The sequence below is a fragment of the Dermacentor albipictus genome, chromosome 7, assembly GCF_038994185.2.
Source record: "Dermacentor albipictus isolate Rhodes 1998 colony chromosome 7, USDA_Dalb.pri_finalv2, whole genome shotgun sequence".
In the NCBI taxonomy this organism is placed as follows: Eukaryota; Metazoa; Arthropoda; class Arachnida; order Ixodida; family Ixodidae; genus Dermacentor; species Dermacentor albipictus.
The window spans coordinates 16752029-16777500 of record NC_091827.1 but is presented as its reverse complement, the minus strand read 5'-3'; the positions used below and the strand labels follow the sequence as shown (position 1 = coordinate 16777500).

At 46.1% G+C, this 25472-nt stretch overlaps 1 protein-coding gene and 1 long non-coding RNA gene across 2 annotated transcripts in view; one reads left to right on the top strand and one right to left on the bottom strand.

The window, feature by feature from the left end:
- LOC135914408 (homeobox protein SIX6-like) overlaps positions 1-17134 on the bottom strand; it is an 87760-nt gene extending 70626 nt beyond the window's left edge. Inside the window, exon 1 of the mRNA XM_065447248.2 lies at positions 15942-17134. Within this exon, the coding sequence (XP_065303320.2) occupies positions 15942-16585 (644 nt within the window). The 5' untranslated portion in view covers positions 16586-17134. The remainder of the gene's footprint in view (positions 1-15941) is intronic.
- Positions 17135-17426: 292 nt separating this feature from the next.
- LOC135914348 (uncharacterized) lies at positions 17427-25472 on the top strand. Its single transcript, XR_010568295.1, has 2 exons — positions 17427-17724; positions 25326-25472. It is a non-coding gene; the product is annotated as an uncharacterized lncRNA (long non-coding RNA).

The following is a 25472-nucleotide window of genomic DNA, read 5'->3' as shown; positions in this document are numbered from 1 at the left end:
TCGAAGGTCACAACGCTAACGGAACTCCGCGTCGCGCTAAACTGCTTTCCGGCTGAAAGCAATATACTACACGTATGCACACATCGTCTCGAGCTCTGGATACAAAGTCCCCTTGTTTGAACTCAAACAACTCTCGCTCTTTACGGAGTGCGCCAACATAACCTAGTTTCCTGATCGCCACAGTGATGGGCACACAACGCGGAACACAATAGGAATGCGCGCCAGCGTTCAAGGGCGGCCGCGTGCACAGAATTCGCGCAGAGGTATAAGGCTCGCCCATACATGAATGCTCGCGTTAAGGGTTGCACGCGCGATCAATGTGAACGATCACGTCGCGTTTCAGGGATGTTCATATATGTGACTGTGTATATATATATAAGCGAGAATAGTGTAACGTTCGCGCACTGTGAATATTGTGCACTTCGGCTTTCCTGTTGCTAACTGTGCCAGCAGATGTAAGCTCGACACTGGTCTTGCTGTGTCTGGCCGTGATTACAACTTGATCAAACAAAATTAGGATGCGAAATTCTGGTGGCTCGCTTCATGGTGCGAAAACTTCAAGATGGCGTCGAGACCGCTCTTCCGTGTGCACACATTGCCGGAACCACTCGTGCATACAGCTACTGCACGTCAGAGCGCCCATCCCGCAATAGGTGCGCAGGATGTATGGGCTTGACCGAGATGTTACGTTTAAATGACAGTTGTAGCCTTAATGAAATCGCTGCAGAGTCTATATTAATTTGGTGGCCAGTCTTGTCAGGTTGCTGGAGCAAATGAACAAGGAACAAGTTACAATTAAACGAACTCTCTGCTGTGAGTAATTTAATTCAGCCAAAAAGGGATTTGAAAAGTTTTAAATGCATCGTAAAATTTTAAGGCACAAGTTTGACGACAGATGCCAGCTTGGCAGATGATCTAATCACGATCATAATCATCGTCATCGCTTTAGCGTCCTCCTCCGGCTTACCAGGCTTCCACACACGGCAAGATTTGCCGCTTTGCTATATTGCAGAAAAGCAATTTACCGGCACAGTGTATACCAACAATTTACCCCTTCGAAACATGGCGGTGACGAATAGTCAGCTGGCCTGCTTGAGCCACTCAGGCAACATATGCACGCATAACAGTCTTGCTAGCACATTGCCTAAATATGTACTTGATATTTCTATCGTCTCTTAATGTTTTACGGTTGCCTGAGCCGGTAACGACACCGGTTCTATCAATGTCTTCCCTGGTTTTATTCCACCAACAACGAGTTGTTCAAGAACAGAACCCCCCCCCCCCACCCCTCTAACCGCCTCCCCCACGCCTACCCCTATGAGCTCATGGCACTCCGTGTCAGCATTCCTCAAGTCATGACGGTTAAACTAACAGCACTCTTAAGTAGCCGCTTGTCACCGCGCGGAGGCCGGCATTTAAAACAATAACCTAAACGCCGAGGGAGGAGGATAGAAAGAGAGAGAGAGAGCGACGGCTATGACGCCTGTCAGAGGAGGAGTGATTGTCGTGCCTGAGGATGACAACCCATGAGGATAAGTTCCCCGCCTCACGCGTCCTTGATGTCATCTCACCCGCCGGACAAGGTGACGCGCTTGGTTTTTGCGGCACTTAAGAGCACGCGTCATCCGTGCGCGCGCTCGCACACACACACACAAACGTACACACGCGTGTTCTCTGTGTACGTATATGCGGCTGCGCAAATCCTACGGAGCCGTTGAGATGACAGCTTAATTGCGCTTTGGAGACGACGACTGTTTCGCGCCGCCAGGTCGTGCCGGACGCGAATGCGTCGTGGCTCCTCTGGTTCCGTTGATGAGACGTGCTTGTATAATGGATTTCTCGCGCCCTTCGCATTTTCCTTCCTTTAGTGCAGGAGACGCACGCGACTTGCGCTTTTTCGGGTTTTAAAGGCAAGCTCAAACGAAATATTTGGCCGCGAAAAGAAAGCCTGTAGTCCGTACAAAATTTTTCGTTTAAGACGTGAGTATAGTTTCGTCACGAAAGTCTCGCAAAATCAGACGTTTCTTTTTTTATATTGAAACAAAAAAAGGGGGGCCATAATTTTATCGATTGCCGGTAGTGACGCATGACTCAGAACACGTGGCTTCTAGGCGCAGTGATGATGGTGATATTTTTTGTTGGCATCCCCTTCGAAACGGGAGCGATGACAAACAGTCACCTATAGCCCGCTTGAGGTAATCAGATAGTACACATCTATTGCAGTCTAGCTTCCTGCCTATCTCGCCGTAATCGTTTCTCTCTTCAATAAAACCTCTTTCTCAATGTTGTAGTGCTACCTGTATGCTTGTAGAAACTCCGACTCAACCAATCTCTTGCCTGGTTTTATTTTTCCATGAATATTCTGAACGTCTCTGGATAGCCAACTGGCTCTCCTCGACCAAGCCCAGCGAGCTGCTCGCACCAGTGGAGCCCTTGCCCCAACCACGGCACCTCAAATTTTGTTGCATTCTATAAACTCTCTCTCTCTCTCTCTCTCATAAAAGGTATTTTGCTTATCTCGGCTGGCTGACCCTGCAGTTAATGCTTCGATCGATCCGCTTTCAATACCTGCACTTCTAGAAGGGAACCTTTCAAATACATACACAAGCAAGTCTTGCTGGCTGAATATGTTGGGCATCATCTTACGAAGTGCGGAGTTGTCTCCGGGCTTTTGCAGCAGCAGACACAGGACTCATACTGTAGGGAATATTTGCTCCAGTAAGTTTTTCTTTCTTTCTTTCATTCTTTTTATTTTTATTTTTTGTCCTCAGATAGCCAGCTCGGACCTCGAATAGTAAGCCTTTGCCTGCCGCTACCCGCGGCTACCCGCGGCGCGATGAAAAATATCGGCGGTGCTGTGACGTGATTTACGTCGTATCCGCTAACCATCAGATGCACGCGTCATCTTCTAAATCGTTATTTAATGTCTGGTTATTAAAATAATTAAGCAATTACCAGCCCTGCAGCTTTGCCAAGATTGCCTCAATAACACAAGAGTCAAACCTCGTTACAACGAGACGGCATAGAACAAAATACTAGATGTGACGCAGTGGCATTCCTCTTGAAGTCTCCCGTAGAGATTCATATTACAGTACGTGTCATAATGTACATAACGAAGTAATTGTCGCTTCTCTTTCAACTTCGTTATACCGAGGTTCTACATATGCTACACTCATTTATAACATATTTAGTCAAAGTGAAATTCGGTGCAGTTTCACTTTATCGTCGTGCGGGTTGCGAGTACACATCCTCAAAGGTGCAATTATTTCCCCGCTATTCTTCTTCTTTAGCTATACCAATTAAAATTGGCTTTCAGATATAATACACCGAAAGATATTGTGCCGCCCCACAAGAAAACACCTCAATAAATGTCCCGGACAATTCGTATCTCCTATTTGCCAGCCGGAACGATGACTTAATTAGCCCAGGAAATGCGGTGAAATTCGGAGAGCGAGACAACAATTATTCTTTTTCTTTCGTTCTTTTTTTGTACTCGACGTGCTCAACAGCATGCACGTCCCCAAAGAACAGGATATTTAAGAATGTAGATACAGTAGACAGCCAGAATTTAGAAATATTACCACAGTACACAATGTTTTTATCTATTTTGTTATTACGCTTTTAAGAAAAGAGAATAAAGTCAAGTTCTCGCGCTCGAAATCCCCAGCATAAGTCCACGATATTTTCTTTCCTTTTTTTTTTTCGTCACGCCTGGAAGATGAAATCGCACGAACGTTTCACTCTGTATTCGAAGTAGATATTTTTTTCTCCCATCCCCCCCCCTTCCCTCCCCAAAAAATAGAAGAGGAAACTCGTGCATATCACTTATTACAGTTTTAAAATGACCCGTCGTACGGAGAAACACCGCATCCGGAGAATCTACGCATTACATTAGCTCCTGCCTTCGACATTTCGGAGAAATAATAAACACCAGGAGCGTATATGTACCACAGGAATCGAGCGGGGAGTTTATTTAATTTATACGCGCAGCCGTTTCTGCAAGTGTATGCTACGACACGCTTTCAAAACCACGTGTACTATAGCGGTTTCGTCGCACGCAGATATATATGCAGGGTGTATAGGTATATATTCCAAAAGCACTCCCCCCACCACCCTCTACCTTCATTGTGATGCGTAAAGAAGTGGTCCGAATGTATGCATGTATACTTGGAAGATCTCGTCACCACTCAGAAATATACGCGCACCCGGCACACTTACGCACACATGCATACGGTACTTCAGGCAGCCACAAATATATATATATATATATATATATATATATATATATATATATATATATATATATATATATATATATATATATATATATATATATATATATATATATATATATATATATATATATATATATATATATATATATATATATATATATATATATATAGACGAAGAGTGAACTATAAAACGCCTGCAGGGCGTATCACTCTGCTGCATACATATTCACGAACAACAAAAGCCTGTACGAGGGTCGAAAACGCCAGTCGAGTTCGGGTCGCGGGGGGGGGGGCCACCCACTCAAACACTTGGGTCGACCCGGCGTCACCTGGGGACTCGTTAAGTATACGCCGGTGCCAGGTCATTTCGGAGGTGCGACTCAACCTGCCGTCCGCGCCTCCCGCACCAATTTGATCCAAAAAAAGAAGTGCCGAAATGGACGTCAGATACGCGGTATATGTGAAATCCAAGAGACGTCTTCAAAAAGAAAAAAGGACGGGGGGGGGGAGCGTTTCTGCGTGTCCACGACCAAAACCGTCCTATACATTTAGGAAAAGCTTTGTGCGGGTCGCACGCTCGTCTACAGATGCGCGAATGTTTATGGCGTGGGTCGTATCATGCGAGCTAGCATGTCTTGCACCGCTAGGATATGGCCTCATTTGCATGCGAGAGCAGCCCACTTCAACGCGGAACGAAGTGGCGTAGGTATACATGTTTGTTTTTCTCTGGAACAGAACGAAAAACGCTATGTTGCCACAGAGGACAGCGATGTATCGTGTCGAGCGTGATATAAAGTGATCCGCGAAACGACTCCATTGGCGAGGTATTGCCACACACCGTTGATAGAAATTCACCTACGAGGTGTGACTCCGTAAGAAGCGAGTCATAGCTTGTTCAATGCAATAATAATCACGGGTGCACGGATATTCTAAATTTCGAATACGAATCGAGCACTTCTGATTACAATCAAGGCGGTTCATTCGGACATTTCGCGTATGGGTTAATTAAAAATTCGATTACAGCTGAATACGAGAACTATACACGAAGCGTACCGGAACCGTGCCCTATACCACGAGAATAGCCGCGTATATGGACTTCCGAATAGCATTGAGTCTATTGGAAAAATAACATGTCACTTTCTTTGCCATGTTTATTCTCAAGCTTTCTCTTTCTACGCTGAAAACCACAAGCTTATTCGGCATTTGAAATCATTTTAAACAATCACAATTATAACGCCTCTAAAAATCGGTACCGTTTACCATCTGACAGCTCAACTACTTGACAAGGTGGTACGGATACTCTGGCGAGAAGAAGCTCTTATACCTCTTCTGTACTACGACACACACACACACACACACACACACACACACACACACACACACACACACACACACACACACACACACACATATATATATATATATATATATATATATATATATATATATATATATATATATATATATATATAGAGAGAGAGAGAGAGAGAGAGAGACATTGCGGACCTGTCGGTCCTGTCGTGGGATTAGCCGGGTGAGCGTTTCATCGCGTTTTGTTGGACCCAATAAAAGTTTATTCACTCACTCACTCACTCACTCACTCACTCACTCACTCACTCACTCACTCACTCACTCACTCACTCACTCACTCACTCACTCACTCACTCACTCACTCACTCACTCACTCACGTGCACTTGTATAGTGTTTGCAACATTTATATTGCATCATTTTATCACCCACTTTTCTCTGTTGTGAAATTTGTGTATCTCTGCAGTGGTTGCGACATTTATAATGAGACGTTTCATAAGGTATCATTGTCTAACGTCTTTTTTTGTTTTCCAGGTATGTTTGTGATGAATTTTCATGTCAGTCGTGCGAAAAAGTAGCAACCAGTGCCACCTCTTGATTCCCACAATATTCTTATTAATTCGTCTCAATAAGAAGAAAAGACGTGTTAATTTCAGCATATAACCGTGTTATTTGCGGACAAAGTGGGTTTTTCGATTTTGGAACATGCCAGAAGGGGATGAGAATCGACTTCCAAGCTCGATTATACCGCTGAGCTTTCTTCTGGTCACAATTTCGCCTTCATTTTGTTCTCCAGTAACCAATCTTACCCTGCCAAGCCCACGTATCGAAACTAACTTCTGAAAGACTATATGTTACCAGTCTACATAGACTAATTTAACGCAGCGCTTTGGCGTAATCTTTAAAGGAGAAATGGATGCGCACCATCCACTGGGGGCCCTCTCGCACCCCTCGACACCGGACACGTGGTTACAGCACAAACGCGACGGTCCATGGGGAGGCGAAAATCCGTTGGGGAGCAGAACGCCTACAGAACGCGCACTCACGTCCGCAAGAAAGAAAGCAAGAAAAAAGAAAGCAAGAAAGAGACATCGAAATAGAAAGCGGCATGGAACGCTCACGAGCGAACAGAGCACGACACAAAGGGAGCGGAGGATTGAGAGGGTGAAAGAAAGAGGTGGAGGGAAGAGAATGATGGCTGGGGTGTAGGAGAGGAGACATAACGACAACGTACGCCAGCTGAAAAGTGAAGGTTCGCTGGTTTGAGCGGGAGGGGAGTAGCATGAGAAGGGGACATATTAATGGGGCGGACTTATATTCGAGTCGGGGGCGCCGTAATGAACAGCGAATGGAGCATAATTCCGCGATGATTATGGCGAGAGGAGGCCGGAGGAGAGGGACGGCGATAAGTGAGTGAGAAAGCGCGCGAGGGTGCGCGCGTTATTCGGTGTTTGATATATGTAATAACCCGGTGTGTGTGTGTGTGTGTGTGTGTGTGTGTGTGTGTGTGTGTGTGTGTGTGTGTGTGTGTGTGTGTGTGTGTGTGTGTGTGTGTGTGTGTGTGTGTGTGTGTGTGTGTGTGTGTGTGTGTGCGTGCGTGCGCGCTTGCGTACGTGTGTTTCATAGCATGTGTTGCCTGACTTGCATGTGTCACACGCTTAATGAGCGGCGCGAAAGGCGGAATCGGGTGTGCAGAATGACTCGATGGCGCGTTTGTGATTGCAAGTACACATTGCTCGCTTTGTGAATTGCGTGTGCTTTCTTCCGCGTGCGTAATGTGTTGACGTAATGTGCGTAAATCTGAGAGACGTATGTAAACGACATTAGAGGGGATTAACGCTGAGCTGGTGTCCAAGCAACCATTACTCGCGAAGTGTCGATTCGACTTTGACGCCTTAATACGCAGATAAGCAACAGCTTGTTCCTTTGAACGTTTTCGATTCACCGAGCCCTTCATTATACGGGACATGCGTGTTCGGGCATTATACTGAAACCTATATTGAAACCAATTCGACCTCTTGTTTGAGAGGGGCGTACACGCGCATATCGCATATCACCGGCGATATATATTCTCTGCCGAGAAGCGAACGACGGGGTATGGGAGAGAGACGGGACGCAACGAGAAAGACACAAAGTAGGTATAATGATTCGCGGAGCGAAGTAATAAGACACGGCCCACCGTTGCACGCATAGCGCAGGCAGACCAGGCGGGGGGGACAGCGATTGTCCATTGTGCACCGTGGGGCGCTCGCGCGGCGCGAGCACAACTTCGTTCGGCAGCGGCTATACGCACTTTGCCAGCAGGAGGCGCTGACAATGCGAGTGCGCATATAATACGGCATAGAGAGAAAGAGGGGCAGGTGGTCGGGGGCGATATTAGTGCGCCGGTCTCGGCTCTTTTGGGGCTTTCATCTCTTCTGTGTTCGTGTGATATAGCATACACGAAGAGGAGGACGGGGGTGGGGGGTTACGTAGGTAAGTTAATCTCGATTCCATCACGTTACCCACTGGACGAAAGCACTACGCGCCTGTTTTTGTCCGTTGTGCGCTTTGCCGCAGTCGTATGTGCTATATAGTATAGGTATGCAACAGCGGATCGACAATAACGGTCCAACGATGCAACCATGTGCGAACGCGGGACTCCTATACACTATAAAACAATTTACACCCTTAAAAGTGAACAAGGGTGTAAATCTGCCAGTAAGTCTGTCTATAGTGGTGTAAATCTGTCCATTTACACACCTGCACCCAACAGGCTGCAGCGATTCTAGTTATAGACTAATTTACACTTTTTTTTATATTTTAAGGGTGCAAATTATTTTAGCGTGTACTACTGATTCTGTTTGTTTTCGCTGCGAAGCAGGATGTGTTATGCTTAAAGCGTATAGGGAAACTAAAGGGAAAGGCGAGAGACGGTGCTTTGAAGTTTGTGCCCTAGACAAAGGACTGTTGAGGTAGCCATGACGTCATTGATGTTGGCAGGATGTGCTCGGCGCTAACGGCTGGGATCATGGTTCCGGTTACAAGTGCGTCGAGAATGACGAGAAAAATGAAAAAAAGCGGGCGTCTCGAAAATATATGGGAATAAAGTAGATATCAAAGCAAGATACTTCCTCAGTATAAGCAAGCATCACGGACCTGTTGAAGAAGTAAGCACACACAATTTATTTTACAAATTTTTGCAAAGAAAGAACGAAACGGCCTATTTCCATGGGCCTACACTTCTGAGAGTTTTGTTTCAAAGGGCACCAGAAATCATATGCACACCGAATCAAGGAATATGGCAGCAATGATATCTAGAATAAAACCTTGGTCCTTTGGTTTTCTTATTTATACATTCAATATGAGTACAAGAGGAGCTTCAAGAAAGCTACAACGTTTTCACGGGGACCTCCAATGAGTATTAACATAACAATTACCGCAGTATTCGCAACAAATCAATGTTAAATAGTAACGTCGCGTACCATGCCAGAATGATGGACTCCAACGGACGATGTGTGTGTGCTGTGATATGTGCTCTCTCTCCCTGTCCCCCTTCCCCATCTTTAATCTCCCCCATCCCTCTCCCATGTGTAGGGTAGCAAACCGGTTAAGCCATACTGGTTAACCTCCCTACCTTTCCTTCTCCACTTTTTCCTTCCTAAAAAAGTAAGAGGGGGCAGCTTATCGAGTAGTTAGAACAACAAACAAGCCCAGTGTATATGAATATGAAGAGCAAGTGTGCGTGTGTGCGTGTGTGCGTGCGTGTGTTTGCGCGTGCGTGTGCTACCGCAGCATAATAGACCGATAAAAGCTACACAAGTTCTAAAAATATAAAGAGTACATGAAATAGAAATCAATCTGGCAATACATAAGCAAACATCTGCTTACACAGTAACACCTAAAAACTTGAGTGTGCACGAAGATAGCTTAAAGAAAGGGAGTATACGATCAATTTGCATGTTTAAACGACACGAAGGAGTGGAAACAATGGTAGGAAAGCCTAAACACAAAGAACAACAGGAGGCTGCATGCGAGGTCACTGGAACAGTGGATCGAGGCAGAAGAAACTTGGTTTAGCTGCACAATGAGCGGATCCGGTATAGTTAGCTGCCGCCTTATGTAGTTATTTTGGAATGCCGACTTCAATTAACCATCGCAGCAGAGAGCGACGGAGGCACTGTTACATCCCCCCCTATTCTTCTTCTTTTTTTTTTTTCAGAACAGACTTGCATACACAAACGGCTTGTAGCCTGAATTGGTGTTTAGTGTGCTGCCAGTGATACCATGTTGCGATACAGCATGTCGATCGCGACTGTCTGTGATCGTGTGTCTGTGCTATCTCTCTCTCTACTTTCTTCTTATAGTTCAATTACCCTCCCCCGTTCCTTGGTAGGGTAGCAAACAGGCATTTCTGTTTTGGTTAACCTCTCTGCCTTTCGCCGTTCTTTCGTCTCTATATCCGCGTTAACTCCGTGTTGTTAACTAACACAAGCGTGAATTCCCATTGTTCGTCTCGTGAGAAAACTGGGAACTTTCTGTGCATGTTAGCAGGCAGAATTTTTTCAAGAGGTTCGCTTATTTGTACGGTATACTGTGTATGTCTGTGGGCGTTCTTGCATTCCATTCGTGCGCCTTCCTTGAATTGTATATGCACGAATCTCGCAAGTGTGGGCGCTCTTACAGTGTCTTCCGTGTTTCCAAGAGCTTTTCGACCTTTCATATATTTTTTATATCCCACATCGAAGAGCATATATAGCCGAGGCCACATTAGATGCGCAATAATAGCCGTTAAATTCATATAATTAAATAAACAAACACACACAATCACGAGAGTCCATCTGTCTTTCATCGCCAAGGGCATGGTTGTAACAAGACCGACGGTTTTCGATTAGAAGAATGCAATCAGCTTGAGTTTGCGCGAATAGAACGTGAGCCAATTGCGAACCTTAGTCTAGAGAGAGAGAGACGGAGAGAGAGAGCCTTAGCTGCTGCTCATCCGAGGTATATACAAATTTTGTGTTGATGCTGCGGATATATTTAACTCGCCCTATTAGTTAAAAATACGAGGTGTTAATTTACGCCAAAATACCACATCTAGCCTCAACACTCTGCATACTGCTTTATTTCTAGCCCACGTAACAATTATGCATTTCGAGCATTGGCTATCACTTTATGAATAACACTTACAATTGTGATTAACACTTACAGAATAACACACGAAAGTTTATTCCACGTACAAAAAAAAATGCTTTACTTGTGATGTCCTTGTCAGTGAACTGTACTTGGATTATTTTCCTAATTTTTTAAGCGGGAATTCATTATTATTAGATCACACTGCGATTCCTCACATTTTTTTTTTTTAGTTAGTGCATGTTGTCATCTTGTTTTGTGGTTTCGGGACGTGGGCCAGTGCGGTCAAGCTGATGTTACACAGCCCTCTTATTCCCGACATCCACGCTACTTACGTATACGTAATTGCGCTTGTGAAGTGCAATGCTCTGCTCTACTGTACTATATGTTGATCTCTCTCACTTTACATACTTCTGCGGTCTATCAAATCTGTCAGGCATATAGAAATGTGAGCACGCGGCGAGACTTTCTAGTGAATACCTCTCATACAAAGAATGCGGGACCTGAATATTAATTAATCGTGCGCTCCACGCGTCAGAAATAGTAACTTTCATTTCGTTTACTGTTTCGGACTCAACACAGATCAGGGTAGGCACCTTACTATCCGTGCACTGTTCAACCGTAATGGGGCATTGAACATTGTAGGATAGATCCTACAACTCGTAATGGAACGAACTGCGCAGCAAGGACTTAGTGTAGCACATAATCGCAGATGCGTGGCACAGCACCAAACAAATTATTCACATGTGTAACGTAAACCGCGTGATGCTTAATCGGTATACCAGAGCAATTGTATATCTTATTATAGTGGATACAAGACAGCATGTATGTTATATAAGAACAATTTTGAAACGAATCACTGACCTACATTCCTGAACATTACACTCTAAAAACTAAGAGAGTGCCGGGCACTCCCTTTGAGGGAGTAGCGGCTTGTCCCATATTTCACTCTCTTTTCGAGAGTAGATCGACCCTCTTTGAGAGAGAGTAGGTCAACTCCTGTTGACAGAGTTTTGTCACTCCGCCGCAAGGGATTGCTAGTACTCTTCTGCAGAGTGATAATACTCTTCCCACAGGGAGTGCTAGTACTCTTCCGCAGAGTGGTAATACTCTCACCGTAGGGGTAACGGCACTCCACCAGACCGAGTACTTCTACTCCCCCAAACAGAGTGCAACTACTCTTCCCAATACCCTCTTAGCGAAGTCCTGGCCACGCATGCAGGCAGGAAATCAGATCAAATTAGGGTCGCTGATACACCGTTCTCTAGGCGGCTCCTCAGACTCAGTGGCCCGATTCCAAGCGGCCTTCAGAATAGGCGTGAGCAATGTTATGCAGGATTTTAAAGTCATTTTTCCTGGCTATTTGCTGCCTACCATGAGTCGTGACTGCTCGTAATCGGCCTATGCGTATGTGTCCCGAACGCCACTGCGGAGAAAAAAAAGCTAATTCACATTTAATCCGCAAATATCTTCGCATATTTCACAATCAGGAGACACATAATCTAATTAGAACACAATAGTCGAGGAAATCACACACTTATGGAGAACCACATTGCTCTATACATCACGTGGATTCGAACCCGCGTACACTCGCATCTATACAATTCAAAGCACACATCCTAACCATTACACCACAAAGCCACCACGCTCAGTCGTGTTGTTTTAGAGCTTATATACATAACAAATGTATTTGAGGAATCGGCTGCGGTGGTTGGAGTTTCTTGGCAGTGTGCTGTGCTGTTGTGTACTGGAATACGTTTGCGTTTGCATCATTTCCATTCCTTGCTACGACTAACGGAGGAATACAACGTAGACGACGACGTGAGAACTATTCACGGCTTGTCGTCACCCCAGGAAAATAACAAATGTGCCGTTCAGCTCACGATCGAGTGCTTTTCAAGTCCATGCATTATATGTTCTCCGAAAATACGCGGATACAAAGTATCGTGCCAACCATCCACGTATGTGAATTTAAGTCGCGCGTATACTGGTGAGCATTTCTGTTTATTTTTTCCGCCAGTTCCATTCGTATGTGGTCAACTGCGATGCCAGTACCAGGCATTTCGACGTGCCTCACGCTGCCGTGTAGGCGTTCTTTTCAAGTGCATTAGTTTAGAGTTTGGTTCAGTCCGCTGTGAGCTGTTGTCCTGCATTAGCAGCAGATCGTTAGCGTTTTGAAGAGCACGCATTCCAGCATTTGGAGACTGCTTATGCCGATAGCCGCGTCACATGCATTGGCACGCATGTTTAAATGAGTAATGTGTCCACTTGTTACGCGTGCACTGCTCATATCCTGTGGCAACGCTCGTTCTAAAAGCTTCGAAGACCATCTACATTCATACGTGTGTTCAATATATATGCACAGGATAGACTTGCCGGCTAGTTGGTTGAGCATTTTAGAAGAAACAGCGCAACACAAGGACGACGCAAAAACATGGACAACACCACGAAGCGCTGGTGTGGTCGATGCTTTTTTTCGTCCTGGTGTTAGCGCTGTTTCTTCTTCCACGATACACGCACACCACAGGTACGCGAAAGTTTAGGAGTATAGGGCGTTAACTTTGTTTTCCCCGTTTCCTCTCAGTGTCAATGGCACAATGCGTTGCCCGAAATAGCGCACGCTTACCCCCATATTCAGAAATGCATCATAACTTGAAGCCCATGCTTGATCTAAATGACGCAAGTCGTGAACGCACCAAAAGAAAGGCAGTGAGCGTCTGGGGGACGTTCGCACCAGGCGTCGTTTATATAAAGTCAAGCATGGGTTTTGTATCAATATACATTTCTGAATACGGGGGTTAGCCATCTACTTCTCACAGAAAATGTCGAAGAAACGCCCACCAAAACCAGGCACATTCGTAAACCTAACTAGGCAATACGAAGCCCCATAGAAAAAGAGTGGTATTAAAAGCTTTCAGTATTTTTCTTTACTCCAAAATGGTTGCGCTCTCGTGGTTTCAATGTACAGAGATGATGCAGCGTTAGCTAAAAAGCATGAATTTCCGAACTCCATGCCAAAATAAGCTTGTAAAATTATTTAGGTGCTAGAAACCAGGGTTTGTAGCGATCCTTGAAAACCCTTTATTTCTAAAATGCCATTTTCAAGGCATTGAAAAGCCTAGAATTTTTAGAAGTACTGGAAAGTCCTTAAATTTGTACACTTGGCTAGACATAGCAGACATTGCCAAGTGTTTTTTTTTCCCTTCTGTGACATTCTTCGCATGTCACAGAGAATTGTCTGTGGAGGTAATAGAAGGAAAGCGACATCCTTAAAGTTCAAATTACAAAGGAGCTGCAGATACCAGTTTTAGGCACATGGAACCGGCGACAAATGTACTCGGAGGAGCAGAAGCAGGAAGCTCAACGGTTGAGGCATTCAAAGAAAAGCCGTGATGAGTAAATTGAGAGCTACAGACACAATAAAAGATCACCTTTCTCCGGTGCTGTGTTGTTCCGCGATCTTGAGCGCGCGCGCGCGCGGTGGAGAACTCCGAGTGAAAAAGTAGAGCGCTCGCTACGCGTTCCTTTGAACTGCGGCGGCCTGTTCTCTTAGAAGCAAAACGATGTGTTCTTTGCTCAGCGTGCATGAATGATACATTGCCATGTTCGGGGCCAGCCACCTACAGTTGAAGCAGAAGATCACGCTACGTTTTGTTCTCTATTGCCGCAAGAGTAGAACTACTCTCTCTCTCTGAAGGGGGAGAGTGAAAAGCACATTTCACTCTCTCCTTGGTGAGAGAGTGAACAATGCATTTCACTCTCCTCGACATTTTGCGAGAGTAAAACGACGCTTTGAAGAGTGAACCGGCCGCTTCACTCCTGCGATACCCTTCCTAGTTTTTAGAGTGTAGCTGGTGCATGTTCCTTGCTAGTTGCCGGTTTATAAATGTTTAAGCTGACGACAGGATTGAGTCGATCGGCTCAATACTCTTCGCTGCATGACATTCGACTATACGAACCGGCATGGAGAATATGATCCGCATTTTCGTCTCTAGTATTCTCAAATGGTTATCCTATCAGTGTGTTCCACTGACAATTCGTCGTTAGCCACACATCGGTTCTATCCACTCTATGACTGCTGAGCAAGTTTTCGTTGCAAAACGAAATAAACAGGCGCAGTTAGAAATCAGTACACAGACCCTGGATTTGACGATCTGGGTTTCGTCATTTGAAAAGAGCGCGCAGGTATATTTGTTCCCATTGTTTCAAAGCACAGTATCCAACCATGGGGCATCAATGGGAAGAAAATGAAGGGAATAAATACAGTAACGAAACTGGGATCACGAAATTGATCATGATTCTATTGCCCATTCCACCGGAATCACTCCATTATTTGCTCATAAGTCATGGGTTCATGTCCAAGAAATGCCGGATTAATTTCGAGGAAATATGAACACTCTGTTGCCGTGCCGAAAGACTAATGGTGAGACTATGACGTGATTATCATCCCGTGAGTGAAAAATTCTTTAAACTGCATTCTTCGTTCGTCAGAATTGTTGAATCAATGAACCGGTCAGCGTGAATGTAAATCGCTCATGTTACATCGCTATGTGCAGAATTCACACATACAATATTACCGCGATTGTCGCGCGTCTTTACATGCCTGTTTGACTCTTTCGAGGCTCACAGAAGGCTGTTCTCAACCTGAAACACATATACCTTGAGTCTGAACAATGATGCGATCCGAGGGGCTCGATTATCGGGTAGTCACAACAAGTAACAGGCAATTAAGCCAGCGAAAGCATAGGGGAAGTCAATTGGTTTGTTGAACCTAAATGTGGAAATAATAAGGTAAAGAGATGATGAAAGTGGACGAAAAGATAACTTGCCGCAGGGCGGGGACCACATCCACATCCTACGTATAATTACAGGTGTGCGTTGCTTTATATGCCACTCAAGCTATACCGCTGCGCCAATCCCTCCTTTCGTAAGAATATAGACCCTAAATTTGAAGATCTCGGTTTCGCCGTGTGAAGAGTCCCTTCTTTGTACGCTTTTTATTCTTCACGTTCTGGCGCAGAATATATGATCCTCGCCACGCTCGCTCTCTTCCTCTCTCTATATAAAACTGTTCACATCATCGCGTTTTTTATTTTTGTGTTTAAATACCGTGCAAAAGTGGACGCATGCATGTAAGTGTTCTCTCAGACAGATTATTACATATAGTACTATCACCTTCGATGCAACGGTCGCGAGTCTCACCCAACAAGCTGGCGATCTTAAACCGCGTATAACAACGTAAAGTGTTCGAGAGACGAAACGATGTAGAAACGGCGGGGACTCACCGGTTCTTGGCGGCCGCCGCCCTGTCCCTCTGGCGCCGGTTCTTGAACCAGTTGCCCACCTGGGTAGGCGTCAGCCCCGTAGCTTGCGCCAGCTCCCGCTTCTTGGTCGGGTTCGGGTAGGGGTCCTGGAGGTACCACTCTCGAAGCAGCGAACGCGTGCGCTCCTTGAAGCAGTGCGTCTTCTGCTCGCCGTCCCAGATGGTGCGCGGCAGCGGGAACTTCTTGCGCACCCGGTACTTGTCCACGGGTCCCAGAGGCCTGCCGCGCAGCTTCTCGGCTTCTTGGTAATGCGCCTCGAGCCACATAGCCTGCAGCTTGGCGTGCGAGCCTCTGGCGAACCGGTGGCCCTCCAGGATCCGGTAGAGCTCGCGGAAGTTTCCCGCGTGGAAGGCTACCAGCGCCCGGGCGCGCAGCACCGCCTCGCTCTTGTTCAGCTCGGCACAGTTTGGGTGCGCCACGGGCAGCGACCACAGGAAGCGGCCGAGCCGCTCCACGTCACCGCTCTCCTCGAGCGTCTCGCACACGGCGGCCACCTGGCCCACGGAGAAGTTGAGCGTCGGCAGCATCAGCATCGGCGGGTGAGGCGGAGCAGCGGCCGACGCAGGAAACACGGCCGCTGGAGCGGGCGCAGGCCCCAGCGCCATCGCCGAACACACAAGACACACAAATCTACACGGCGGCTGTGCGTGGGAGCGGCGTACAAGTTCACTGAGGAAACCGCGTCGTCTGCTCCTGAGGTAGGCCGGACGTTTACTGCTCGAAAGCGGTTGAGTCAGAGCGCGTCGTCTGCTCTGGATCACTCGGGGAGCGGCACACAAGTCACGTCGTCTGCTGTCGGGAGCGGCACAGAACACGGTGCGTCGTCTGCTCCTGGATTGCTGAGGAGCGGCGAGCAGTCACTCCGCATGATAGCCAACCGGCAGTGCGGCTCGGTGGGCAGTGCACGGGTTTGAATGAGCGCAGTCGTCTGCTACTAAATGAGCAGACGGAAACCGAACGGCGGCTCACTCGCGGAATGCGCAGCGCGCGCGCGCGCGTGCACACAGTGTGCGTTGTCGACCGACTGATTCTGGAGTCCGAGGCGGCTCGGTTGCGGAATCGGCGCGGGCAACACGCTCCTCGCGCTCAACTTTTTTCGGGCGGGGCCAATCAGCTCATGGCCGGCTCAGGCGCGACGCGCAGGCGGCCCGCTCGCTGGCTCGCGCTCCACTGTGCCGGCGATGATAGGGCCGGGCTTGGGGGTAGGCGAGCCGGCTCATCGGGGCATCGGTGGCGCCGCCCCTCTCCTCTGGCCGAGCCTCGGGCGCGTACAACCGGCGTCGCCGTGGATACCGTCCCCCCCTCCTTCTACCGCCAATGGCATATCACACTGCGTAGCGAGAAGTCCCCGACCTTCTTTCCACGCGTCTCTCTTTCCAGCGCGAGCCGGCATGCGCCCTCCCCGCGCAACCGAGGCAACCAGCGCGCGCACAGGCCGCCTCGAAACGCCGCGGCGCGCCTTCGCCGATCCGTACCGGAATGCAAGAAGCGTACTGCGCCTGCGCAGAGCGGCGTTCTCGGCGCGTGCGCAGAAGAGGCCGGCGATGCTCTGCTCTCCGGTTTCGATGAAGCGCGCGCGGGAAGAGAGCAGACGGCTACCGGCCGGCAGTGGGTACGGGCCATGCGTGTAGTGTTTCGCATTTACTGCCATTTTTGGTGAAACGACGTGGGGCCGATCAGGCTCCCTGCAAGCGGCAATCTGTTTCGAGCGTCGACGATTCTGTGCTCACTGAACAAAGAACAGGTAAGCGATGGTTTCTGAACGCTACCTACTTTTCCGTCAAAAGAATTTACGCAGGGCAGGCCTCTTGCGCTGCGCGTTTCTTAAGGTTATTAAGGAGGGCGGTGAGTTAGCACAGCTCCTTGAAGACTATGCATCAAGTACACATGTTGTTCTTGCGTTAGATCAGAGTGTCATAATTAATGATAATTAATCGTTTTCCAGGTCTAGTAATGATACATATAGGAATATGTTTTATGCAGGCGTTGCCTTATAAATAATGTATTAGTCGTCGTCGACTTCGCGAGCCACACTAAATTATGATGTCAGCTCTACACGATGGCGTGGGCACAAGATGTGGCTTCAAGCTCTCCAAAGGCGCAAGTACTTGTTCTCATCGTTCACCTTTCTCGCTAAAATCTTTGTTCATAAGTTTGGCCTCACGCAGCTTTAAGTAGCCGAGTGATGGCTGACGAGGCACTAGCGAGAAGTCCTCCTGGCTGTATAATCTAACACCAAAATTCGTGTGCAATGAACAGTTCACCGCAAAAGTTTATACACCGTGTGATATGAGAAAAGGGTGAACACTGGTACTCGGATTTACAGCATGTAATATATAGGTATGCGAGCAACATGTATACGCTGTACGGTTTTACTGGCTACGATCGCAAACTCCTCGAAATTCAAGGATACTTGTGTCGCACGGTCCGTAAACTTCTGCGGTGGACTGTACATTGAATGGACGTGCATATGTACTGCTAACGGGACAACGTGAATTCTGCCCGACTTCCACCAGCCCCACAGAGAGGGCACGAACACAACGTAGCATCTGTGGTAAGCTTACGGCGGAATATGACATAACGTTTCAAGAACACGCTGATACATAAATGCGATGGCCGTAATCGTCTCGAGCAAACTATTTCGTTCGCATCGACCATGGCTGAGAGTTCGACAGTAAGAATGCAAACATTTGAAATATCTGTTCGAAGATCGCGTTTCATGTACTGTTCAGTTTTCAATGGAACCTTGTAGGTCTTGAGTCATACTGCAAAGCGAAGTAGAGCTTTTCTTTTTTTCGTTTTGCCATCATCTTCGAAAACAATGAGAATGAAGAAACAGGGCTATCAGTGAATCATGTAGTTAAACATGAAATCGGGACAACCTAAAGCAACTGTACTGTAGACGCACCGTAAGTTTCTTTTAGTTTCTCGCATTATTTTTATCGCACGTGCGCTGTGAGACAGTGACGCAGACATTAATGATAAGCTAGGAATGCTACCCTAACTGATCGCCTGGCATGCTGGTACAGGTCCCGAATGATAATTGTCGTATACAAAGGGATCACATAAACACACAAACGGCAAAGACACCCAGAGACGCAAAGAAGCTGTCCGCAAACTTGGTGAATTCCAAGTGAGTCGGAAGCTAGCGACTCATTATGAGTGGTTGTTCTAACGTTATTCTTATTAAAAGCAGCCGTAGGTAAAGCAACAGTATTATGTAATAGTCATAATGAGTATAGTCTTCAAGGAAATATGAAGTGAATTAAACAAGCGGTTGAAAAAAAAGGACATCATTGTATGCCAGTTTAAGCGACTGATATTCTACTTCAATTATTTCACCTTAAGTGCCCAAAGGCATGATATAGGCGGGGGGGGGGGGGCGGCTGGTTCAGGGGCTAGAACCAACGGCTTCAACAACAACAAAAATACAGAAAAGATCCGGAGAACATGAGAACAAGACACAGAAAAGGCAAAATAGCTTTGTAGTAGACAAAAATTGTTGTAATACACCTAAGAACAGTTAATATGTATGAGGGAGTTCTCAGACCCTACGATGGAAATACACTGTAAAGTAATTTACAGCCTTAAAAGCGACAAATTGAGTAAATCTGCCTATAACTCACTCGCTTACACCTAAGAAAGGTGTATGTTGTCAGGTATACGCCAATTTATGCCCTCATTCACTTGTAAAGGCGTAAATTACCGACTCCCTAGTCATACGGCCGCATTGATGGTGCAGCCGCTGCCCTGCTACCAGCAGGTCCAGTGTAGCACAGGTTGCACCACACTATAAAATAGTTTTCACCCTTAAAAGTAAATAAAGGTGTAAATCGTTCTATAACTCCCACTCTTAGACTCTTTAGGGTGCAATGGTGTGAGTTATAGAGAGAGTCACACCCTTATTCACTCTTACGGATGTAAATTATTTTACAGTGTATGCTGGACCTTGCAGTCAGCTTTCACCGTTCAGCCGAACAAACTCCTGTCCGATCTACAATGTCGAGCCAGTAAAATGCGACGTGGGAAACAAAAATTACGGATTAGTGACTAAAAGAAACACCGCACAGAGGAGTTGTCCATGTACGAGTGAGGTGTATGCAAGGTAACCTCCAATCACTGATATGTAGACGCTTTTTCGCGTAAATTCGGGGCTGGGACTGAGGTGGCATGATTGGCTCTTCCTTGATTGACGTTGGGTACAGCAGCATCACTGCTGCATCCAGTTCACTGGCAGCAGCTTGACTGCGAAAAGTATATACTCGTACCCGTATAGGCGCATTGTTACAGGAGACGGAAACGTGTAGTCGCCGTGTGCGCATTGGAAGTCGAATGCCCGATTTATTATGTTGAGATTGAGAAAGGGAGGTAACCGGTGATTTGTTATGGAGTATAAAGGAATAAATGCCAGGCGAGCGAAATGGTTATCGAGGATTTACGAATGAACAGACCGCAGGACGATTTCGCGGAAGAAATTGCGGCTACAGTTGTCTAGTAGCTTTGCTTTAAGCAGGACCAGAAAAAATTGGAGCACCCTGGCAGCGTTGTTTCTTTTGAAGGATGCCCAATTGCAATAACAATTTAGAGATCAAGAAAGATTATGAAGTAATAAACTTACTTCTACGTAAAGCAGAACGAAAAAAAAAGAAATAATGCTCGCAGTTCTGCAGCGGTGATGTTTTTGCCACGTCATCATACATCCGTAAGTCTCAGATAATCAATCACTGTTCTATATGCGTCTCATGAGGCATATCTGCAATGTTTCAAGGACTGTATAGTTGCGTGCTTTTCTTTGTGGTTGGAAGGTTGATTACTTTTTATAACTTTCATCGTTCATACCTGCAATTACTCAATGTAGTATTTTAACTTTCGGTGTTGAAGAGTCGTTCAAACCTGCAATTACTCAATATAATATCTTAACTTCCGGTGTTGAAGAGGTGCGTCTAGCCTCTATAGGCGCTTCTCGACTTTTTAATTAGGCTACGTAATGAACGTAAGCGGATATGTTATCGAAACTGAGAGCTGCATGCGAATAAAGACGAGCTCTTGCATCCGTCTGGCTTAATTAACGGTCGTACTCATTTTTTTCTTGATTGAGCTGTCTCACCGTACGGCGTAATAATAAAGGCATTGTATCTTGTACGTACACGATAGTGCTCCGCAATTGAAACGCGGTTCTCGGAGGACGTGACTGGCGGCCATTTCTTTTGCGCCACCGGTGGTCTCGGGGGACACCGAGATGGTGCATTTATTGTATAACACGAGAGCGAGAGCCTGTGGTGTGCACTGTGACTGCATTTTGCACTCGACCACCCAGCGATCACCCGTGGCGCGAAAAGCGGCGGTCGCCGTGCTGCCCGAGTATCGCGTTCCGATCGCTGAGACCGTATACACTTGCAAGGTAGGCTTCTTCAATAAATTGTATCGGGCGCCTTTGGCGAGGACCATTAATCCAAAGACAATAGACCGTTTCCGATGCACTTGGAAGTAGCGTAACTGAATAGCTAGCGGATGCCAGATTACCGTAAACCAGGTATAATGACGCAACTATTGTACTCCAGATTTATTTATTTATTTATTTATTTATTTATTTATTTATTTATAGAAATTTTTGAAGGAAAGGCAATATAGAAAAAAAATCTAGACAAGGTAAAATATACAGAACAAAATAAAGTGGACGATCAAACTAGTTCTTAGAACTAACTGTTACTCAACTATATACAGTTCAATTAGTGTATATGAAAAGATGCTGTAAATGCAACTAGAAACAAAAAGCCGCATACTGAATGTAACGCAAATCGAACAACCAGACAAAACTGTGGTACACGGGCATACGTACACGGGCATAATCCGAATACGTAATTAAGCGCTGGAACATGGATTTAACAATATCCCTCACTGCCCCTGTAAAGGCCGCTGAAATGCATAAAACATGCACATCAAGCACGGCGCAGCGCTCAAAGAAAGCATTGTGCGTACCGACTGCTCGATGCTTAGTGCCTCTATATGCTTTAGAATCCAGTCAAGATAACCCCGGATGAGACGAATTTTCGGATATGACGAACATTGGTTGATTGATTGGCATTTGGTTTGTCTCCCGTACAAAGCTTCAGAATAAAAACCGCTTAACAAGAACCACTAATTCGCTTAAGCCGACAACCTGGCAACCGCTACTGTCGCCTACTCGGCTCATATCGAGAGGCCCATGTATAGAGTGGCAGATTCGGAGTAGGAGACTCTGGTGGCTACGCGAGACGCAAATTGTGTTTTTGTGGACATACACCGGCGTCGACGACGATGTGGATACCTGCAGGCCTAACGCCATATATATAGAAACAAAATTACGGCAGAACCTCGCGATGAATGTCGACGTATAACGCGACTAGCGTCGAAGCAACCCATGACGTCACGCCTTACTGCCTATATACGGCAAAACGTGTACGCAGTCGCGCTCCCCTCGCGCTTGGCACTGTACACGCAGCGGCATCTAGCGGCGGCGCCGCGAAGTCCGGGTGTGGTGCTGGTTCGATTCCGCTGGGTAGCAGAGAAATTTGAAAGAATTTTTTTCCGTCCTTTAATAGAGGAGCATGCGCAGAGGTGCACACCCATGGTTACCCCAGCCGTCGTCAAAGAGGTTCACTGAAGAGTAGCGCATACCCGCAGTATCCCAAGTGGGTATACGACGGTTGGTTTCGCACCCTTATCCTCAGCGCGGCAGCCCGATGTATACCTGTTAGCTGGCTATCAGATGGCTATCAACACGCCCAGTGATTCAAGTTGGCGGGAAAATGGTTAGATAGACAGATAGATATAGAGACAGACAGTCAGGCCACGCGAAGTGCGTCAAGTATACTCAGTTACTAATGCATATAGCATTCTTAGCGTATGCCCCAAGAGTGCTAATGCGCATTAATAAGTCAGGAGGCTATTGATGTTTCTCCGCAGGCTGCTGATTATAGAACACTGCACAGGAGGTACCTTGAACGAGCTTCATCACGTGACGAAGCTGGTAATATCCGCAGTACTTCGGTGCTTTTGAAAGCGAAGTTTTCTTTGCCTTTTCTGCTCACTTGGCGGGTATATATACTGCCTGCTGGCGGTTGGTGCTTCACCGAACCTTCACAATTACTTGGTCCACCGAGTGCATGCGCCACACGGTGTGCGCGAATAGAGAGTTTGGACCCCTGGATGTGTGGACGTTACTTAGGCTTATGCTAGATGATGGGTATGCACCACAGTGTAGAATGTTTAAACAGGCAAGCAGAATAAAAGGCAAGTGAAGCAGTCGGCAGCAGGTAGCTTCGCTATAACCGATTCTTAGATATACGTGGGATCTGCCAGTTCTTTTCTTTTTTTTTACCCAACGTGAGGGCGCTGAAAGATATTTGAGCAAGCTAGGTGAAATGTCAGCTTTTGTACAGAGCCCAAAAATTTGCATAGTGCCGGCAAGCAACAGAAAGTGTTCAAGAAATTTTCGCGGGAAGTGAAGACGGTGTTTAAAAGGATTCTTTGTGGGATGCTCAACTTTCCGGGGAGAGGAGGCGGGGACTGGGTCGGCTAACCTCCATGGAGGGTATTTCGACTAATTACCAATTGAACTTGTAAATTAAAGGAAGTGAATAGTCGGCTAAATATCACAGTTACAATAATTATGTTTGCAACTATTTATACTATGACACATGTTGCAATTTGCCAATTGTAGCCGCTGAGTTCGCAAGGCGTATCCACTTGAAACGAATTCTCAGAGTGACAACCACTTCGAGATATTCATTCAGAATTTGTGCGACGAAATTCATTGTCGTTCCAGTTACTTTTGGGCTGCATTGCGTAAAATGGCGTTTTGTTAAAAAAAATGGACCCTACTCATTCTTACCGCAAGTTTGACGACGCATATCTTGAAACCGGTGCCAACTTCTAAATTTGTTCCAAGTGTACGTTAGAACACGTGCCTTAATGTAATTAATTAAAAATGTCAATAACAGGATTTCGTTAGTTAGCTGAATATTTATCTCGATTTATCATGCAGATAACGTCCGCCTCTTTGAGTTTAGTTAGTAGAAGTGTGCTATCGTCTACAGGCAATTTCTAAACATTTTGCATAGTATAAAAATTAATAGCGTTTATTGACAAGGATATAGATACACATAAGTAAACAACCGGCTCAAGCAAGAAGCGTGTGGCATCAGGCATCAGCCTCAGCAGTAGATGCTCTAGAGTGTGAATTTCGGCTTCGGATCACTGCGATCCGGCCTAGTTGAAACTGATGCATCGTGAATTTTTTGCGCTAAACAAACGGGAACAACGAAAGGTACACATGAACAAGAACATTCCAACAATTCTAACACTTTCTAACAATTGTTAGAAAGCACTCCCCCTTGTGTATCTTTCTTTGTGCCGGTTTGTTTAGCGCAACAGTTGACGATGGACTATGTAGTGGGTTGAACATCGACATTCTGAACAGCGCAAACAATAGGCCTACGGGAAGACGACAACACGTACAAGTTTATTTCGACTTTTCGGCCAGGCACTGCGGCCACAACGTTACACCTTATAGCCGAAGAATTAGTTTAAAAGAACCTTGAGGTAAAATGAACCAGGTTTACAAATAAAACGCAGTATACGATTATACAGCAATGTACACACTTGATTAATATAGTCTTCTAGATTCAGTCTTGATGGATTCATAGTCATCTATTCACACTCATCAATCTTGGTCTCCGTTTTTTTCTTCCATAATCAAAACCGCTCACCGCGCAAATAACGAACATAGAGTTTTGGATGAATACGTTGTCCGTCTAAGCCGATTTCCCTTTGCATTGTGTTGTCCCTTTAGCTGCGTCTTCTTCAATGTATAATGTAGTAGTAGTTCACCGTATAATAAATTACACCCTTAAGGTGAATAAGGGTGTAAATGTCTCTATGACTCGCATTGCTGCACCCAGAAAGGGTGTAAGAGTGTAAGCTATGGGTATATTTACGCCATTTTACACTTTTAAAGGTGTAATTTATTTTACAGTGTTGTTCAAATGCCTATAACGGAGCGCGTGGTTCTTGCGAAGCCCGGCAATAAGCAAAGGCCGCGGAAAGGTACGGTGAACTGCATATATGATGTCGCGCATCATCGGCGCCATGCAGTTTACTTGCTGGGTTGCGCAAAAATCACGCGGCCTGCTGTTCGCATTTGAATGAGAGCACATAGGTGGTGTACGCTAAGCTACTTAACAGCGTAACTTGCGAGTTATAAGTTGCATTGTGCTAAAATTAATAACAAGCTATGCACGTATACCGCTTTGCTCAAAGTTGGTCAATGTTGTGCTAATTGACTGTTTCTCTACCCTCTTCTAGGAACGTTCTGCAACCCGCCATACCTGAGGGACAAGCGTACTGCGATACGCGGGTGTGGTATAAGTGCAAGCTACGATAATGACACGCTGCGGCCGATCACACCGCGTTACGAATAAACATGCTTGCTTGTCTTTTTATTTTCCCATG